The sequence below is a fragment of the Simochromis diagramma genome, unplaced genomic scaffold (genome assembly GCF_900408965.1).
Source record: "Simochromis diagramma unplaced genomic scaffold, fSimDia1.1 OVJJ01000323.1, whole genome shotgun sequence".
Classification (NCBI taxonomy): Eukaryota; Metazoa; Chordata; class Actinopteri; order Cichliformes; family Cichlidae; genus Simochromis; species Simochromis diagramma.
In genome coordinates this window covers 277,585-297,073 of record NW_024386770.1, presented here as the reverse complement: position 1 = coordinate 297,073, position 19,489 = coordinate 277,585, and the positions used below count along the sequence as shown (strand labels likewise).

The following is a 19,489-nucleotide window of genomic DNA, read 5'->3' as shown; positions in this document are numbered from 1 at the left end:
ACAACAGATATTCAAATACATGAGTTTAACACTAATACATCAGACATGGGAACAGGGAAGGAACACAGAGACACAGAGCAGAAGAAGCTCAAAATACAAAACCTGAGAACTAGAAAATACTAGGACAGAAACCTAAAATATTAACAGTACACAACCCTGAAAAACAAATAATCAAGAATTCAATTCAATTCAATTTTATTTATATAGCGCCAAATCACAACAAAAGTCGCCTCAAGGCGCTTCATAGATAGAGAGAAAAACCCAACAATCATATGACCCCCTATGAGCAGCACTTTGGCGACAGTGGGAAGGAAAAAACTCCCTTTTAACAGGAAGAAACCTCCGGCAGAACCAGGCTCAGGGAGGGGCGGGGCCATCTGCTATGATTGGTTGGGATGAGAGAAGAAAAACAGGATAGAGTCATGCTGTGGAAGAGAGACAGAGATTAATAACAGATATGATTCAATGCAGAGAGGTCTGTTAATACATAGTGAGTGAGAAAGGTGTTTCCACAGAAGAGGGGCCTGAAAACTGAAGGCTCTGCCTCCCATTCTACTTTTAAATACTCTAGGAACAACAAGTAGGCCTGCAGTGTGAGAGCGAAGTGCTCTAATAGGGTGATATGGTACTACAAGGTCATTAAGATAAGATGGGGCCTGATTATTTAAGACCTTGTATGTGAGGAGCAGGATTTTGAATTCTGGATTTAACAGGAAGCCAAAACAGGAGAAATCTGCTCTCTCTTTCTAGTCCCTGTCAGGACTCTTGCTGCAGCATTTTGGATCAGCTGAAGGCTTTTCAGGGAGTTTTTAGGACTTCCTGAAAATAATGAATTACAGTCGTCCAGCCTGGAAGTAATAAATGCATGAACTAGTTTTTCAGCGTCACTCTGAGACAGGATATTTCAAACTTTAGAGATGTTGCACACATGGAAGAAAGCAGTCTTACATATTTGTTTAATATGTGCGTTGAAGGACATGTCCTGGTCAAAAATGACTCCAAGGTTCCTCACAGTGTTACTGGAGGCCAAGGTAATGCCATCCAGAGTAAGAATCTGCTTAGATACCATATTTCTAAGATTTTCAGGGCCGAGTACAATAACCTCAGTTTGATCTGAATTAAGAAGCAGAAAGTTAGCGGCCATCCAGGTCTTTATGTCTTTAAGACATTCCTGCAGTTTAACTCATTGGTGTGTGTTATCTGGCTTCATGGACAGATAGAGCTGGGTGTCATCTGCATAGCAGTGTAAATGTTTGCTATGTCTTCTAATGATACTGCCTAAGGGAAGCATGTATAATGTAAACAGAATTGGTCCTAGCACTGAACCCTGTGGAACTCCATAATTAACCTCAGTGTGTGAAGAGGACTCTCCATTTACATGCACAAACTGGAGTCTATTAGATAGATATGATACAAACCACTGCAGTGCAGTACCTGTAATACCTACAGCATGTTCTAATCGCTCTAATAGGATATTATGGTCGACAGTATCGAACGCTGCACTGAGGTCTAGCAGGACAAGCACAGAGATGAGTCCACTGTCAGAGGCCATAAGAAGATCATTTGTAACCTTCACTAAAGCTGTTTCTGTGCTGTGATGGGCTCTGAAACCTGACTGAAACTCTTCAAATAAACCTCTGCAGATGATCTGTTAGCTGTTTGACAACTACTCTTTCAAGGATGTTTGATATGAAAGGAAGGTTGGAGATTGGCCTATAATTAGCTAAGACTGCTGGGTCTAGAGATGCTTTTTGAGTAAAGGTTTAACTACAGCCAGCTTGAAGGCCTGTGGTACATAGCTGATTATTAGAGATAGGTTGATCATATTTAAGATCGAAGAATTAATTAATGGCAGGACTTCTTTGAGCAGTTTTGTAGGAATGGGGTCTAAAAGACACGTTGATGGTTTGGAGGAAGTAATTATTGAAGTTAACTCAGAAAGATCAATTGGAGAAAAAGAGTCTAACTTAACATCAATGGTACTAAGAGTAGCTGTAGATAATATTACATCTGTGGGATGATTATTGGTAATTTTTTCTCTAATGGTTAAAATTTTATTTGTGAAGAAGTTCATGAAGTCATTACTAGTTAACGTTAAAGGGATGGTCGGCTCAACAGAGCTCTGACTGTTTGTCAGCCTGGCTACAGTGCTGAAGAGAAACCTGGGGTTGTTCTTATTTTCTTCAATCAGTGATGAATAGTAAGATGTTCTGGCTTTAAGGAGGGCTTTCTTATAAAGCAGCAAACTATTTCTCCAGGCTAAATGATGATCCTCTAGATTTGTGACACGCCATTTCCTCTCCAGATTACGAGTCATCTGCTTTAGGCTACGTGTTTGAGAATTATACCACGGAGTCAGGTACTTCTGATTAGAGACCTTAGTTTTCACTGGAGCTACAGTATCCAGAGTCGTACGTAGTGAGGAGGTGAAATTATTAACAAGATAATCGACCTCTGTTGGAGCAGCATTCAGATAGCTGCTCTGCTCTGTGTTGGTACAGGGCATTGAAGATGATAACAGTGGGTGGATTATATTCTTAAACTTAGTTACAGTGCTTTCAGAAAGACATCTACTGTGATAAAGTCTACTCTCCACTGATGTGTAATCAATTATTGTAAATGTAAATGTTACCAGGAAATGATCAGACAGGAGAGGGTTTTCAGGAAACACTGTTAAATGTTCAGTTTCTATGCCATATGTTAAAACAGGAGCTAGAGTGTGATTAAAGTGGTGGGTGGGTTCTTTTACATTTTGAGAGAAGCCAATTGAGTCTAATAACAAATTAAATGCCATGTTGAGGCTGTCATTTTTAGCATCTACATGGATGTTAAAATCACCCACAATAATTATTTTATCTGAGCTCAGAACTAAATTAGATATAAAGTCTGAGAAATCAGACAGAAACTCTGTGTAAGGCCCAGGTGGACCATAGATGATAACAAGTAAGACTGGTTTCTGAGTTTCACAGCTGGGGTGGACGAGGCTAAGCATCAGGCTTTCAAATGAATTAAAAGTCTGTCTTGGTCTTTGGTTGATTGATAGGCTGGTGTGAAAAATTGCTGCCACACCGCCCCCTCGGCCTGTGCTTCGAGGGTTCTGGTAGTTAGAATGACTCGGGGGTGTTGATTCATTTAAACTAACATAATCATCCGGCTGCAACCAGGTTTCTGTAAGGCAGAGTAAATCAATTTGTTGATCAATTATTAAGTCATGTACTAACAGAGACTTGGAGGAGAGAGACCTGATATTTAATAATCCACGTTTCACTGTTTTACTCTTTGGTTCAGATGTGGATACTGTATTGTTCTTTCTTTGTAATTGTTTATGTTTAAGTTGTTTGTTGCTGGTTTTTAGTTTGTTTTTTGTCTGTTTGGAAGCTGACACAGTCTCTATGGAGATGGGTTTTTGGGGGGGTAGCAGGAGGAGAGAAGCTGCAGAGAGGCGTGTAAGACTGCAACTCTGCTTCCTGGTCCCAACTCTGGTCTCAACAAGAGGGAAAACATAGACCTCTGAACATTGGCTACCTACTAACATAAAGTTTCTGATTATGGTACTAAGAATCTGTAGCTACAAACACACTGATTAGCAAGGGCTAGCAGATAAGCTGTTACCAGGAATGCTGAGAAAGTAAACAAGTCTTGGCTAGACCATCTCCAAAATAATTGTTAAACCAATAAACAAGATTCACACCGCGTGTGCAGCAGCGAAGCCAGAAGGAAATAGTCTCTTTATCGGGCTGGGCACGTTATTTGGGATTTTCCGGAGCAGGCATACAAGGTGCAGGGTCACAGGGTTTCTCTGAGTCACTGTAATGAAAGGAGTGTAGAGTCAATGCGTGCCCCACACAGCAGTCCAAGAAGTGGTGGCAACAAAATGCATAGTCTTACTTGTCTGGGTTGACGGCGAGGCTAGGAGGGGATTAGTGGTCCGAGTGAGGCTAAACCAGTTCGTGTACACTCACTGTGAAGTGCAGGGCAGGGAGGCAGGCAGGTGAATAGGGTCGAGAATAGTAGCAGGCCAGCGACGGGGAGTTGAGTGGTTACAGGCAGCAAAATCCAATCCACTGTGAAGCTGCAGAGGCAAGTAGACAGGGTTTACTGAGCTAGGACTCTCACTAACTTGAATTTAGGTCGGCAGGTATCGAGACAGATTAATATATGCATACTGAACCGAACTGGATTAAATTGAATTGATTTGAATTGAGGTATCCTCCTACCAGAGCCTTGCACTAGTGTCTGGTGAGTCCTTCAAATGAAGACAAAGTCCAGAGAAGAGACAGTCCAGAATCTCATATACAGGAGTCATCTGGGCTCTATTACGAAAACAATGACTTGTAGTAGACAAAGTAGAACAGAGTGGATATAGTACGAAAGGATTCAGACTAACCAAAACTTCTACAACAGTCTCACAGCACAATCTCTGGGTGTTCTAACAGTGAGATTGTTCACTTGTTTGATTGCTTCAAATCAGTCCCATCTGGCAGCTCTGGTGTTGCAAAAAACACATTTGCTTTGCCAAAAGGGGCCCTAGAAACTGAATATTGGCTGCTCTTGTTAGCCAATATTTTTATTTTTATATATGTGTAGTGTAACAATCCCACAGGTGACTTGTGGAAGAAAAGAGAACAAAAAAGAAAGGGGTAGAAATCTGTCAGTTGACAGTACGAGTATCACATGATGTGACATCACATGAGATAACGTCAATGAGGTGTCATAAACAGTACATGACCAGATGGCAAAAACTGCAGATCAACTGTGGTCATGTGGAAAGAGTATATTATCTGTTAAAGTTCTGCAAGGAAGTATTTTGGCTTCTCTTTCTCTGCTCCAAAGATCAAAATCCCTCAAAGCTAAAACATAAATTTTGCTGTGTGCTAATTTAACATGTTTTTAATGTTTGTTTAACATGTCCTTCACAAATGAAACTCTGACAAATATCACTGTCGGGCAGCAGAATCAGCTATTTCTCGAGATAGTGTTTTCTTGCATTGTCACAACACTAACATGCTGTGTATTTCTTTTTATTAATGCAACCATGTTGTTTACTCTAAGAAGTAAACCCGTGTTTGGTCAAACCTCTCGTTACATTCTTCTCTACAACCTTCTGTTTGCAGATACTCTACAGATGGCACAGAGTCAGGTCATGTTTTTACTGTCTGCTTGTAGAATAACGTTGCTGTATCCGATATGTGGTGTGCTAGTGTCACTTGCCACTCTGTTGACTTTAATCTCTCCTCTCACACTGGTGGCGATGTCTCTGGAGAGATATGTAGCTGTGTGCTACCCACTAAGACATGCTACTATCATCACCGTCAGAAACACAGCGCTGGCTGTTTGTGTGGTTTGGACAATAAGTTTGCTAAATGTTTTAATAGAAGTTGTTCTGATGTTACGTGTCCGATTCCAGGATCTGCTGCACCTTCAGATGGAATATTCCTGTAACAAGGAGAAACTGACTCTTGATCCAATATCTGATCTCTATGCCAAAGCCTTCAGTTATTTTCTGTTTGTTTTAGCTGCAGGGGCATTCATTTTTTCTTATATTGGTGTGACTGTAGTAGCCCAGTCAGCCTGTACAGACAAAGCTTCAGCTGAAAAGGCTCGTAAGACACTGGTGTTGCATTTGGTGCAGCTTGGTCTTAGTGTCTCCTCAACCATACATAACCCAATATTTGTCTTTATTTACAAAACTGTGGACAGTGTCATAGTTGTGCGCATCCGGGTTGTTATTTATCTTTGTATTATCATCCTTCCCAGATGCCTGAGTTCTTTCATCTATGGTCTCAGAGACCACACCATCAGACCTGTCCTCATGCTCAATCTCAGATGTCAGTGGAAATGTCAACCTTTCCTCTGAATAGTCTCAATTGAAGTCATTCTCATCACTTAATCAGTGTGATTTCTTGACAAATACCCATTTATTCAACTTGAGAATCAAGGGGAGGGGTAATTTAGAAAAAAAAACAAACATTAAATGTGATGTGAGTTCATACTAGGCGCGTTAGTTTGTGTCTATGAATTTAGTAGGGTATGCTTGGGTTTACATGATATAAAATTTGTCAGACAGTGGGGAACGATGTAGCCTCCAGCCGGACGTTAAGCAAACTTCAAAGAATTGTAGCAGGAACCACTCTGATGTAGTGTCTCTGACTGCTTTGTCCAAAACATAGTATAATTGCCATTGAAAATGTATGGTGCAAAATCATAGATTAATAAAACACGATAATTTATGCAGCTGGCTATGTTTATTAACAGAACGTGGAGATTTAATGGCTAAGGTGATATCTTAAAAACTGAGACAAATATTTCAGAGATATTTAAAGAAAGTTAGCATGCTTACAGCTCAAGGTTATTTAAGTCTGGCATCTCTTTTTTTCTTTGGTATGTCCTCAGAGCATTTTTTTTACTTAAACATTTAAAACTATATTTGTTGTGGGGTTTCTGAAATAAACAAAGATTCCAAATGACACAATAATGGTCAAAAATGTTACTGACCAATACTGTCTTCCCCCCTTACGTTAGCTGTTTTCATCAGGCCAGTGAGTTCTGTGATGGGATATTACTCTATTACATATTGATCGCGTATTTTAACAATATCACTTTAGTAATCGTTATATGCATGTAGAATAGCATCACAAATGTATATTTATGCTTTACACCCTGTGACATGGGCCAACATGTAAGAGTTGTGGAATGTCTTTGTCTAAGATGTGAGGGCGGCAGACATCGTTAGGGACCACTTTCCCATTTGACCTTTCTCAATGTTGCAACATTTGATTAAACCACTTCAAAGACTCTCACCAAGGGTTTGCAGCTTTTTTTTTTATTATTATTATTATTATTTCCATAACAGTACAGTGAAACTCAGCACACATCTGAGAAAGTGATTTTAAATAGAAGTCACAAACTTTTCATCATTTCTAAAAAGATGCATAATCAAAGTGTCTCGGATGCAGGGAAAAAAGAACCTAAATGCGGAGCTCTGGTGAACAGTGTGTTTATTTACAGTGTCCAAAGGTGCTGCTTCATCCGTGCAATCCCGTGAGCGACTAGTGTGTCCCGATTCTCCTTTCCGTCCAAATTACCTAGGAGAACCTGAGACCAAATACACGGTTAGCTGACTTCTTAACCAACAATCTCCCACACTCTCAGTTTGCTAACGCTACCAGTTTGGGGTAAGATGAAGGCTGATTAGAAGCAGCTGGCAGAGCAATCAAGCACGGGTGAGTCGAGAGCCGTGTGGACGAGCCTCCAGGGGGAAAGCGCGCACTTCCCTAAACAATCGCCACAGCTGGGGAAAAGACAAATCTGCAGTAAGCCTCCAGAAGTTGTATTAAAATCTGCAGATGACCTGTAAACTTAGTCTGATACCATGGTAATTATACAGTTTGGTGAAGGCTTATTAACATTAATTGATTTCTACAGTCTGTGGGGATAGGTTAATTGATTAATCCAAACTGTCAGTCTGCCCCAGGGCAGCTGTGGCTACGGCTGTAGCTGCCTCCACCAGTGAGGGGAGTGAATGAATAGTGGCATTGTAAAGCGCTTTGAGGGGTCCTGAAAAGCGTTATATAAATGCAATCTATTATTATTATTGTTATTATTATTATTAATTGCCCATAGGTGTGAATGTGAGCCCTGCGACAGACTGGCGACCTGTCCAGGGTGTACCCCGCCTCTCGCCCGCCTCAGCTGGGATAGGCTCCAGCGCCCCCGTGACCCTGAAAAGGATAACCGGAAGCGAATGGATGGATGATTTCTACACCATCGTAATGTAGCACACGATACGAGGATGTAGAGAAAGTTAGGATCTCGGGGCTTACGTTCTCTAGGCATTGACACACAGCTAAAAGAACAGTTAGACATTTATTTAAAGCAAAACCATAAACAGTCACATAACAATTCACAATAAGGAATTCCAATAGTCCATGTGTGTCAGTCGGTGTACTCTGTTTCATAATTCAGAGTTCTTTTGTGTGTGTGTGTGTGTGTGTGTGTGTGTGTGTGCGTGCGTGCGCGCGCGTGTGTGTGTGTGTGTGTGTGTGTGTGTGTGATTAATGTACTACCCTGGTAGTACTACCCAGGTTGTTTATTGTATTGAGTTCTCATAAACTTGTCTGTCAAGAAGTAACACGCTGTCCCTTCAAAGTAGGCTGGAAACTTTTCTGCATCACAGCCGGGGATTCTGAAGATGAGATAAGACTTTATTGATCCCATGACGGGGAAATTTTTGCATTACCTCAGCTCAGGTACAGATATCAGAAGGAAAATACAAATAAATACAAACCTCCTGGCTCGCAGAACTGAGGTACATGGGCATCAACAAAAAGTGTCCTCATTTCCCGACAAGCAACAGAATAAAATCTGTGAAACTTTTTTACAACGACTAAGGAAATATTCCCGGTGAGTTGCTCCGACCAGTATACATAAACTGTGTCCCAATTCAGGGGCCGCACGCTTCGGAGTGCGCATTTGTAGACCGATTACGTCACAGCGACGCGATGAAGGGTGTCCTAATTTGAAGAGTCCGACAAATGCGCCTGTCACTACCCAATCCGTATTGCAAACCCGGTCGGTACCACACATGTGCGAATGGCTCAGGGAGGGGTTGGTCAGACCATGACAATATATGTGCAAATGTTAAATGACGAAGAACATTGGAAGATTACTGTTGGCCACATGTTGGCAAAGTTATGTCACATTTGTGATGTTTGTACTTTCAGTGTTAACTTAGTTTTAAAGCGTTTACTTTAAAATATACACCATTCAATAGTTGACCTTAATCTTACAGAGAATGTGATGATTTTATGGATAATTAAAGTCAGTCATATATCCACAAACACAACAAGCTGAAAGTTAAATTCAGTATATAGTCACTATTAGATTTTCAATTTTATTTATACAGCGCCAAATCACAACAAAAGTCGCCGCAAGGCGCTTTATATTGTACCGTAGATCGTACAATAATAGATACAGAGAAAAACCCAACAATCATATGATACCCTATGAGCAGCACTTTGGTGACAGTGGGAAGGAAAAACTCCCTTTTAACAGGAAGAAACCTCCAGCAGAACCAGGCTCAGGGAGGGGCGGGGCCATCTGCTGTGATTGGTTGGGGTGAGAGAAGGAAGACAGGATAAAGACATGCTGTGGAAGAGAGACAGAGGTTAATAACAGATATGATTCAATGCAGAGAGGTCTGTTAACACATAGTGAGTGAGAAAGGTGACTGGAAAGGAAAAACTCAATGCATCATGGGAATCCCCCGGCAGCCTACGTCTATTGCAGCATAACTAAGGGAGGATTCAGGGTCACCTGGTCCAGCCCTAACTATATGCTTTAGCAAAAAGGGAAGTTTGAAGCCTAATCTTAAAAGTAGAGATAGTGTCTGTCTCCTGAATCCAAACTGGAAGCTGGTTCCACAGAAGAGGGGCCTGAAAACTGAAGGCTCTGCCTCCCATTCTACTTTTAAATACTCTAGGAACAACAAGTAGGCCTGCAGAGCGAGAGCGAAGTGCTCTAATAGGGTGATATGGTACTACAAGGTCATTAAGATAAGATGGGGCCTGATTATTTAAGACCTTGTATGTGAGGAGCAGGATTTTGAATTCTGGATTTAACAGGAAGTCAATGAAGGGAAGCTAATGTTTGGGTTCCTGGGTCGTTGACCCAGAGTTTTGAGTTTTCATTATTATTGTACTTTGATTTTTTGCCTGTATTTATCATTTCTAGTCTTTTGGTTTCTTTGTCAGAGTTGTGCCTTCTGTTTTCTGTTCTGTGTTCCATAGTTGCTGTCTCCCCTGTCTGCTGTAACCCCGTGTCTAGTCTGTGTTATGTTTCCTGTTTTACTTTGAAGGTCCTTGTCTCATGTTAATGTATCTAGGCAAGGCAAATTTATGTGTATAGCACAATTCAACAACAAGGTGATTCAAAGTGCTTTACAGAGACATTAGAAACAAAAACAAATAAAAAGCATGATTTAAAATTGATTAAAACAAGCAAACAAACAAACTAACTAAACACACACATTTCACACCTGTTCGTGCGATCTGAACCCTTATCGTAAGGGGAGCTACCAGTCCTTCTGTGGACGAGCTACTTTCTATTTTAAATTCCCTGAATTTAAAATACTCTCTAGACCCAGTCTAGTTTTGCTTCCCTGTCTCGTTAGGCCTGATTTGCCCCAGCTGTGTTTCCCTCCTGTTACTCATTCCCTGATTGCTCCCTCTGTATATTTAAGCCCTGTGTTTCTGTGTCCAGGTCGTGATCTACCCTCATCTTCCTGTGTGTGTTGTCTGCCAGCCTGCTGAGTTAGTTTGTTTTGTGTTTTGCCGTCCAGCATTAAAGCTGTATTTAAGTTCAGCTTTTGTTTCCGAGAGGCTGCATTTTGGGTCCTTTTCCTGCCTGCACACAGCCTTCACATGACAGCCAAAACAGGAGAAATCTGCTCTCTCTTTCTAGTCCCTGTCAGGACTCTTGCTGCAGCATTTTGGATCAGCTGAAGGCTTTTCAGGGATAAATGTATAAAGAATAAATGTATTCTTTGCGATACTTTATAAATATGAAACTAAAGATTTTGAGTTTGTGCACATTGTGAAGCAAGAATCTAAATATTTGTGTCACAATGATTTCTATAAAAGCGTGTTGTTTATGGGGATAATGTAACAAATCTTTTGTGCGTCCTATTAATGATCAATGGTAATTGAAGAGGAACCCTGGCTCAGGACATTTTCATGACAAGTGACAGCGCAGACAACTACTAATGAGAGAACCTGTTTTGTCATCATAAAGACGATGATATGAAGCATCGTTAAAGTGTCACTTCAGTAATGTTGACTCATGTTTTTAATAATGACTTTAAAACACTAAACTCTAATTTCTGTGGTTTATTTTAAGTTTACAGAATATAACATGTGGTAAGAGTTTTACTTCTCACTGTCCGTGTTATGTGTATCTATTTATCATGTATGCTACTTTGCTCTGTGGACTGTAAAATGTTTCATTGTGTTCATGAAATAAACCAGACTTTCACCGTCTGCATCTTTTACTGTTTTTCTGCTTTTGTTCACTCCAAGTTTGACAAACCTACAGATATCCAGAGTTAACTCACTAACAATGTGGAGCAGTCTCAGTGTATTTAGCTGCTTTTTCCCTGAACACAACCAACTGAGAGAAACGCCTGTAGGCCTCACTTTGGTCATTTGAACGCTGAAGGAGATTTGTTCCATAGACACCTTATACTAGTGTTTCCTGCACTACTATGTTCTATTTAAATCCAGATTCCTTTTATAGTTTGCAGTGAAATTTGTTAAACCGTTGCTTAATGGGACAGAAGTACAAATCACTCTTTACTAACACATTTGTAGATGAGTTTATTGCTGAACAACACAGCTAGCAGTCTCACACACTCTTTAGGTTATTCAAGTTATGTGTGTAAGGGTTTAGTCTATCAAACATTACCCTTTTCTCCCCAGTATCACAACAGTATGACTCCCAAAGTACGGCTCAGCAAACAACCAATGATTCTAAAGCCAGAACAGAAAGATACAGTTGGAAGATGAATGATTGCGTTTTTATGATGCGTAGTAAAACGACCCCCTCTTCTTCTTCTCTGTGTGTGTGTGTGTGTGTGTGTGTGTGTGTGTGTGTGTGTGCATTAGAAGTCAAATAATACATTAGCCATACTTAAAAAACATCTGAATTTCATGTAGAGCTGAGATTCTAAGTTGTAAGCAGAAATCTTATGCACAGCCAGAAACACGTTTCCCCACTTTCACAATGCTGAGGTGACAAATCCACAACCCCCAACAAATGGTTTGTTACACGCGGGTGTGAAGGGCGAGCTTTACTTACACAGCCTCACACACAGTAGATTTTTAAAGTTTTTGGTACAGGGGTTTAGCCACAGATGCAACATCCACTTTTGATAAAGATCACTCCACCTGTTTATTTCTTAAGAAATGAAGCGTCTTTATTAAGCTCTTATTTATAATTGTCTACACAATAATAGACACCATGTGCTCTGAGACGTTATAGTCTTCTACTTCTGCTTCCATCGGTTTGCATTTTAAACTCCCAGCCTTTCAGGTTGTTATGAACGACTTATATTTCTAACATTTTGTGATGTAAAAGTGAACCATGCGACTTTTTTTATTTTCTGTTTGATGGAAGGACTTAAGACACGAGTTATTTAAACAATTATAAATGACAGTGTGATGGCCATAGTACTTTATGTGGGCCAAATGTGTTAAGGATAATGTTTATCAATGTAAAATTGCAAAGAACTTGTGGATAGAATATAACATTTTGTAAACAGTTACCTCAGAAGCTGTACTGGCAGTTCTATGTATGTAAGGTAAAACTATCCACAGTACTTCCACTTAAGTAACTAAACACATAAAGTCACCCTTACCAATAATCCGCTGCTCCTTGAAAAAGTAGCGCAAACAGACAACTGACTGAGCAATGATAAGTAGAACTACCCGAGGCCGATACTCAAGCAGAAGAAAATTAAAAGTTGTTGTTTTTGTGGCTCGAAAAATTAAAGAAAGTATGTTTAATAATTCAACAACACCCGCACCTTCAACACATGTACATTCAAATTTTGGAACAGGCTCAACATTGCTGCTGTTCAATAGTTTTTATCCGTTCGAAAAAGTCATTTTACGGCTTTAATGTTTCCAGCTGATAAGGAGAATGAGTGCGTTTCAAATGTGCGTCCAAAGGCTTTAAACATCTGCTTTGTCTGTAACGCCAGTATCAAACTACAGAGCATTGTTTTTACTAAAATTCAACATTTTCAGATGAAAATTTGGCTGCTTTTTGTTTTTTTCACTGTAACACCCACCTCAACGCCGTTTTTAGGATATTCTTGGTGATCCCACCTTTTTCATATTTATGCTTTTGGCACTGAGGGTATCTAATACGCATGTTGTCACTGTGTTTTTGTACTACCAGCTGTGAGGGCTCTGCTTTTGCTTTGAGCAGGCTGTTGTTATTTTGTCTCGTGAGTGTGTGTTTTTCAAACGAGATCCTCCTCAGTTTGATTTTGTTACCACAAACTTTGTGTGAAGTTCACAACAGAGGTAAAGAGATTTAAACACCCCAGTTTAAGGAGGCAGGCAGGGGTTGGACCAGCTGCACAGGACAGGTGAAGCAGAGAGTGTCGGGGAGATGTGCAACAGAAGCAGAGGGAACATTTTACAAGATGATTAATGGCAGATTTAGGTGATTAAGGATTTGTTGACAAGATTAAACGACACGTCCGTCAGAGTTCAACAACATTACAGTTTGATTAAATAAAACTTTTTAAAACTACACAAGGGTCATTTTCTCCTCTGATAGTAAGCATATTAAACATGTCAAGAAAGAAAGAGTATAAAGAAAAATAGTAAATGTGTGTCTAATTAAACTCTTCCTGTGAGCCTTACATCATCCTTTAATATGTTCGGTGTTACAAACTTGAAGAAGCACAGAAAAGATCATCAGACATTAATCTAATCAGTTTTCAGCCTTCATTCATATTGAAAAGTTGAAATCTTCCCTGCTAGACCCAAGTGCAGCGTTTAACACCGTCGGCCATAACATTTATTACAGGTATTATTAAATGGAGAGTCCTCTTCACACACTGAGGTTAATTATGAAGCTCCACAGGCAAAATTGAAACATACAATCCCATAGCACAACATCAACATTTATTTATATACAAAAATAAAAATGCTTTTTCAGAAAAGAATTGTAACTTCACAATTCATCACCGGTTACGTGGGTACATGGGGTAAGTGATGAATTGTGAAGTTACAATTCTTTTCTGAAAAAGCATTTTTATTTTTGTATATACAGTGGGGCAAAAAAGTATTTAGTCAGCCACCGATTGTGCAAGTTCCCCCACCTAAAATGATGACAGAGGTCAGTAATTTGCACCAGAGGTACACTTCAACTGTGAGAGACAGAATGTGAAAAAAAAAAAAAATCCATGAATCCACATGGTAGGATTTGTAAAGAATTTATTCGTAAATCAGGGTGGAAAATAAGTATTTGGTCAATAACAAAAATACAACTCAATACTTTGTAACATAACCTTTGTTGGCAATAACAGAGGTCAAACGTTTACTATAGGTCTTTACCAGGTTTGCACACACAGTAGCTGGTATTTTGGCCCATTCCTCCATGCAGATCTTCTCGAGAGCAGTGATGTTTTGGGGCTGTCGCCGAGCAACACGGACTTTCAACTCCCGCCACACATTTTCTATGGGGTTGAGGTCTGGAGACTGGCTAGGCCACTCCAGGACTTTCAAATGCTTCTTACGGAGCCACTCCTTTGTTGCCCGGGCGGTGTGTTTTGGATCATTGTCATGTTGGAAGACCCAGCCTCGTTTCATCTTCAAAGTTCTCACTGATGGAAGGAGGTTTTGGCTCAAAATCTCACGATACATGGCCCCATTCATTCTGTCCTTAACACGGATCAGTCATCCTGTCCCCTTGGCAGAAAAACAGCCCCATAGCATGATGTTTCCACCCCCATGCTTCACAGTAGGTATGGTGTTCTTGGGATGCAACTCAGTATTCTTCTTCCTCCAAACACGACGAGTTGAGTTTATACCAAAAAGTTCTACTTTGGTTTCATCTGACCACATGACATTCTCCCAATCCTCTGCTGTATCATCCATGTGCTCTCTGGCAAACTTCAGACGGGCCTGGACATGCACTGGCTTCAGCAGCGGAACACGTCTGGCACTGCGGGATTTGATTCCCTGCCGTTGTAGTGTGTTACTGATGGTGACCTTTGTTACTTTGGTCCCAGCTCTCTGCAGGTCATTCACCAGGTCCCCCCGTGTGGTTCTGGGATCTTTGCTCACCGTTCTCATGATCATTTTGACCCCACGGGATGAGATCTTGCGTGGAGCCCCAGATCGAGGGAGATTATCAGTGGTCTTGTATGTCTTCCATTTTCTGATGATTGCTCCCACAGTTGATTTTTTCACACCAAGCTGCTTGCCTATTGTAGATTCACTCTTCCCAGTCTGGTGCAGGTCTACAATACTTTTCCTGGTGTCCTTCGAAAGCTCTTTGGTCTTGGCCATGGCGGAGTTTGGAGTCTGACTGTTTGAGGCTGTGGACAGGTGTCTTTTATACAGATGATGAGTTCAAACAGGTGCCATTCATACAGGTAACGAGTGGGGGACAGAAAAGCTTCTTACAGAAGACGTTACAGGTCTGTGAGAGCCAGAGATTTTCCTTGTTTGAGGTGACCAAATACTTTTTTTCCACCCTAATTTCCAAATAAATTCTTTACAAATCCTACCATGTGAATTCATGGATTTTTTTTTCACATTCTGTCTCTCACAGTTGAAGTGTACCTCTGGTGCAAATTACTGACCTCTGTCATCATTTTAAGTGGGGGAACTTGCACAATCGGTGGCTGACTAAATACTTTTTTGCCCCACTGTAGCTTAGGGACAGTTTCTACAATAAAGAGGATTTCATCATCTGCTGTTCGTCAAAAAGTGCCATTAAAACAATTCAGCAGACCCTCAGAGTGCGGATACAAACTGTTTTCAGCTGTAGAGGTAGAGGTACGCTTCATGTACTTATCAACATACAGTTTAGCAGAGTGGATTAGAGTGCATTGGTGCTTGGGCCTCTTTTATTTAGCACGGTTATACCATTGTGAATTTAGCTATACGAATATGCTCAAGAGTATATCATATGTTTGACATGCAACTAAAAATTCGAAAATATATATTTTTTAAATCATTAACTTTGCAAATTTAGAGGAATTGTTTTCGGACAACATATGTCTCACATTTTAAACAGGGTTTGAATAATCAGCACTGACATACAGACATTTATGCCCTGGGTATAACAGACATGCTTACCTTGTGAAAGGCCCTGGGATTTCTTGGAGCAGAGAAACACTCTGTGTTGTTGCTTTTCTCTATTGTATAAGCAGCGCCCGACTGTCAGAAACGCTCTGTGCGGGTAGCAAAGTCGGCTCCAACGCCCATTCAGGTGAAAAAATAAAAAGTTAAAACGCTATACCTTGCAGCAGTTGTGAAGTGCTGAGGAAAATACTGTGTGTCTGATGGGGTGTTTTTATATAGGTGGGGCTACTTTCAGTTGACCTCTGAGATGTAGAGATAAAAGGGCACGATGTAAGGAAGAAAGGTGGCAGGCCTTTGGAGACTCTGTTGGTCATGGTTTCTGTTGGCCTCTGACATGATAAGACTAGTTGCATTAAAGCCATTAACTGTTTGTGAAGAAACATCTTTGGGCTGAGATGCTCTTGATAAGGAGCATCTTTTGTTTGCTTCATGACTTCTTTTGCAGACTGTTGGGCACCTAACTGCACCCCCTCTGATCAGCTATGTGTAATCATCGAGCCTAACTGTTGCAGAGTGTGGGAATTAACTATTTGTGAAGAAACACCTTTGGGCTGGGATGCTCTTGATAAGGTCTCCTCTTTTGTTGCTTCATACCTTTTTTACAGACTGTTGGGAGCCTAACTGCACCCCCTCTGTCTAACTGTTACAGAGTGTGTGAATATGTGTTTTTTAGAAGTATCACAGTTTATTTCTAAAAGAATACATGTTGTTTGCGGTGCTCTATTTAAAACTATTGGCCTGTGAAACTTTTAGAAAAGTGAAATGCCCCCTAAAGTAGTTAAATCATCTATGTGTAATCAGCGAGTCTAACTGTTGCAGACTAGTAGATAATTATAAGACTAGTTGCATTAAAGCCACATTGAGGTTGATACAGCACTAGTGTGAATATGTACTTTTAGAAGTATCACAGTTTATTTCTAAAGGGATACATGTTGTTTGTGGTGCTCTATTTAAAAACTATTAGCCTGTGAAACTATTAGAAAAGTGAAATCTTCCTAAACTAGCTAAATTAAATGCTGTGTGGGAATACACGGTTTTTAGAAGTATCACTGTTTATTTCTAAAGGGGTACCTGTTATTTGCGGCCCTCTGTTTGAAAACTATTTGCTCCTAAATAGCACTGAAGAAAATGCAAAAGGCTCCTAACTAGTTAAAATACCCCTAAAGTAGTTCAATTAAATCATCTATGTCTAAATAACAGATACGCATATTTTTCGATTGCATGGAATCCCACAAGACATTGTTTCAGCTCGGGGTCCCCAGTTTACTTCCCAGGTATGGAAGGAGTTTTGTTCAGAACAGGGGGCCCAAGTGAGTTTATCTTCGGGTTTTCATCTTCAGACAAACGGTCAGACGGAGAGGGCAAACCAGGAGCTGGAAACCATGTTGCGCTGTGTGGTTTCCTCGAACCAGTCCACCTGGAGTGACCAATTGGCTTGGATTGAGTGCGCCCACAATTCCAGCACGTCGGCTGCCACTGGAGTGTCTCCTTTTAAAGCGTCACTGGGGTACCAGCCACCACTACTTACCATCACTGAGGGTGAGTTGGCCGTCCCCTCCGTTTAACATCATATGAGACGCTGCAGGCGGGTGTGGCGCGCCACCAGGGCTGCTCTGTTGAAAACGGCAGAACAAAATAAGAGACTGGCCAATCGTCGCCACGCTCCTGCGCCGGCCTATCGTGTCGGACAGAAGGTGTGGCTCTCTTCCAGGTATATTCCTTTACGAACTGAATCCAAGAAGTTGGCCCCCTGTCAATCAGGCAAACCACAAGAGCTCTAAGGCAAGGGATGAAACAACATCCACATGTCATAAGCATTGCAACGAAAACAGAAAGTGAGACCATGATTGACATAATAAAACCCTTCCATTGCCCAAGGACAGATGTCATCCACTCCTCCAACGGATTATGAATTCCAAAATATTCATGCATTTTTATTTTAAATGATGCTCTGGGTCTTCCCAGGGCTCTAGTTACAGAACCATGTGGGGCAGTATTATTGGGAATGAAAGTGCAGCACATCTCTCCAAACATTACACACCCCCTTTTTACCCTTTTCCCTCTCTTGGCCCTATGTCCCCTTTAACAGGTGGACCAATATATGGCATGACCGCTGTGTTTGGGCAAATGAGATGCAAGAAAAATAATGGTTACAACAACAACAGTAGTTACAGATAACACTCCCATCACGCTCCAGTTTTGCCCCAACGTCGTCTTGGTGCTACCTTGTGCCTTTCCCACGTACTCAGACTAGAACCTCTGTCCGAGGAGCTTTTGACCTTTATTTTATTTCTGGAAATGCCCTTTATGTGAGAAAGACTGCTTTGCTGCGCTGTGGTATGAGGTGCTAACCTGTTGACAGTGTTGAGAAGGTTAATTTTAAAATGTATTCCACTACAGATTACAGAAGTAATGTATTCTGAATACTTTACAACTACATGAATGTACTACTGCTGTGTGATTTATTACTATTACTGAAGGTTACTCTCCACACCAACACCAACTAGATGTTTAAATCTTAATATAAATGGGTAACAGTAGGTGGACATTAGGTAAGGCTGCACTTTCTGCAGCAAAAACAGGTCGGCGGCTCCGAACCGTAGTAAAGGGACTTCTGGCTAATACGTCGGGTTTACTGTCTGGGTCAACTTTGCTAGCGAGAGACAGGCTGCTCCAACTGAACTTATTGTTTCGGAGGAAAACACAAACGCAGCGTACAGTCGAGTCTTAACAGCTTACTTACAGCTGGGCTCGTCAGGCTGCAGTGGTTATTATTATATTTACATGCTTCCAGCTCCCGTTCCTGCTCCGTGACAGCTCGTACTTTTCCTTTCTCTCCCTCCCTCGCTCACAGACACATAACGGGTACGGCAGTCCATTCCCCCTGCAGCACGGACTACACTGCCCATCAGGCAGTGTAGTTATTATTTAGGGCTATGCCTGTAACACTCTGCCTGTTGCCTTAATATTAAATAATTTTTGTATAATAATTTTTAAAAAATATTTCTTCACTCATGAGCCGTAAGTAGAGGTGACATGGGCCGCGAGATAGTGAGACAGGCATTAGAGGCTCTTATTGTGTGTTTTGTTTGGGTTTCCACCGGCGTGGAATCACCAAAAATAGAGAGACCATAGCCTAACATATGAAACAGGAAAATACCGCCATGTAATCCATTTATTTCACCGATTAAACGGGTAACTGTAACGGATACAGTTACTCAAATTTTGTATTTTAAATACGTAACGCCGGCTCATGTATTACATCAGCGGTCTCCAACCTTTTTTGTGCCACGGTCCGGTTTATGCCCGACAGTATTTTCACGGACCGGCCTTTAAGGTGTCGCGGATAAATACAACAAAATAAAACTAGTACCGGTACCAAAAAAAAGAAAATTTATTCATAACACACGTGAAAAGACCCAGGAAAACCAAGTTAACGATAAAAACGATAACAAAATAACGCTGAAAACCCATAAAACCCTGAAAACTATACATTTCACACCTGAGCCTCAACTCTCGCGGCCCGGTACCAAACGACTCATGGACCGGTACCGGTCCGAGGCCCGGGGGTTGGGGACCGCTGTATTACGTTACTCCCCAACACT

The 19,489-nt window shown here is 41.0% G+C and overlaps 1 protein-coding gene across 1 annotated transcript; it reads left to right on the top strand.

Moving 5' to 3' along the window:
- Positions 1-4,906: 4,906 nt before the first annotated feature.
- Positions 4,907-6,862, top strand: LOC120737473 (odorant receptor 131-2-like). Its single transcript, XM_040038200.1, has one exon. It carries the CDS (start codon positions 4,907-4,909, stop codon positions 5,855-5,857), a length of 951 nt encoding a protein of 316 aa, XP_039894134.1. The 3' UTR covers positions 5,858-6,862.
- The last annotated feature ends 12,627 nt before the right edge of the window (positions 6,863-19,489 follow it).

Excerpts from the sequence above, each read along its gene's own strand:
- LOC120737473 (XM_040038200.1), top strand. The coding sequence starts at position 4,907 with ATGTCCTTCACAAATGAAACTCTGACAAATATCACTGTCGGGCAGCAG.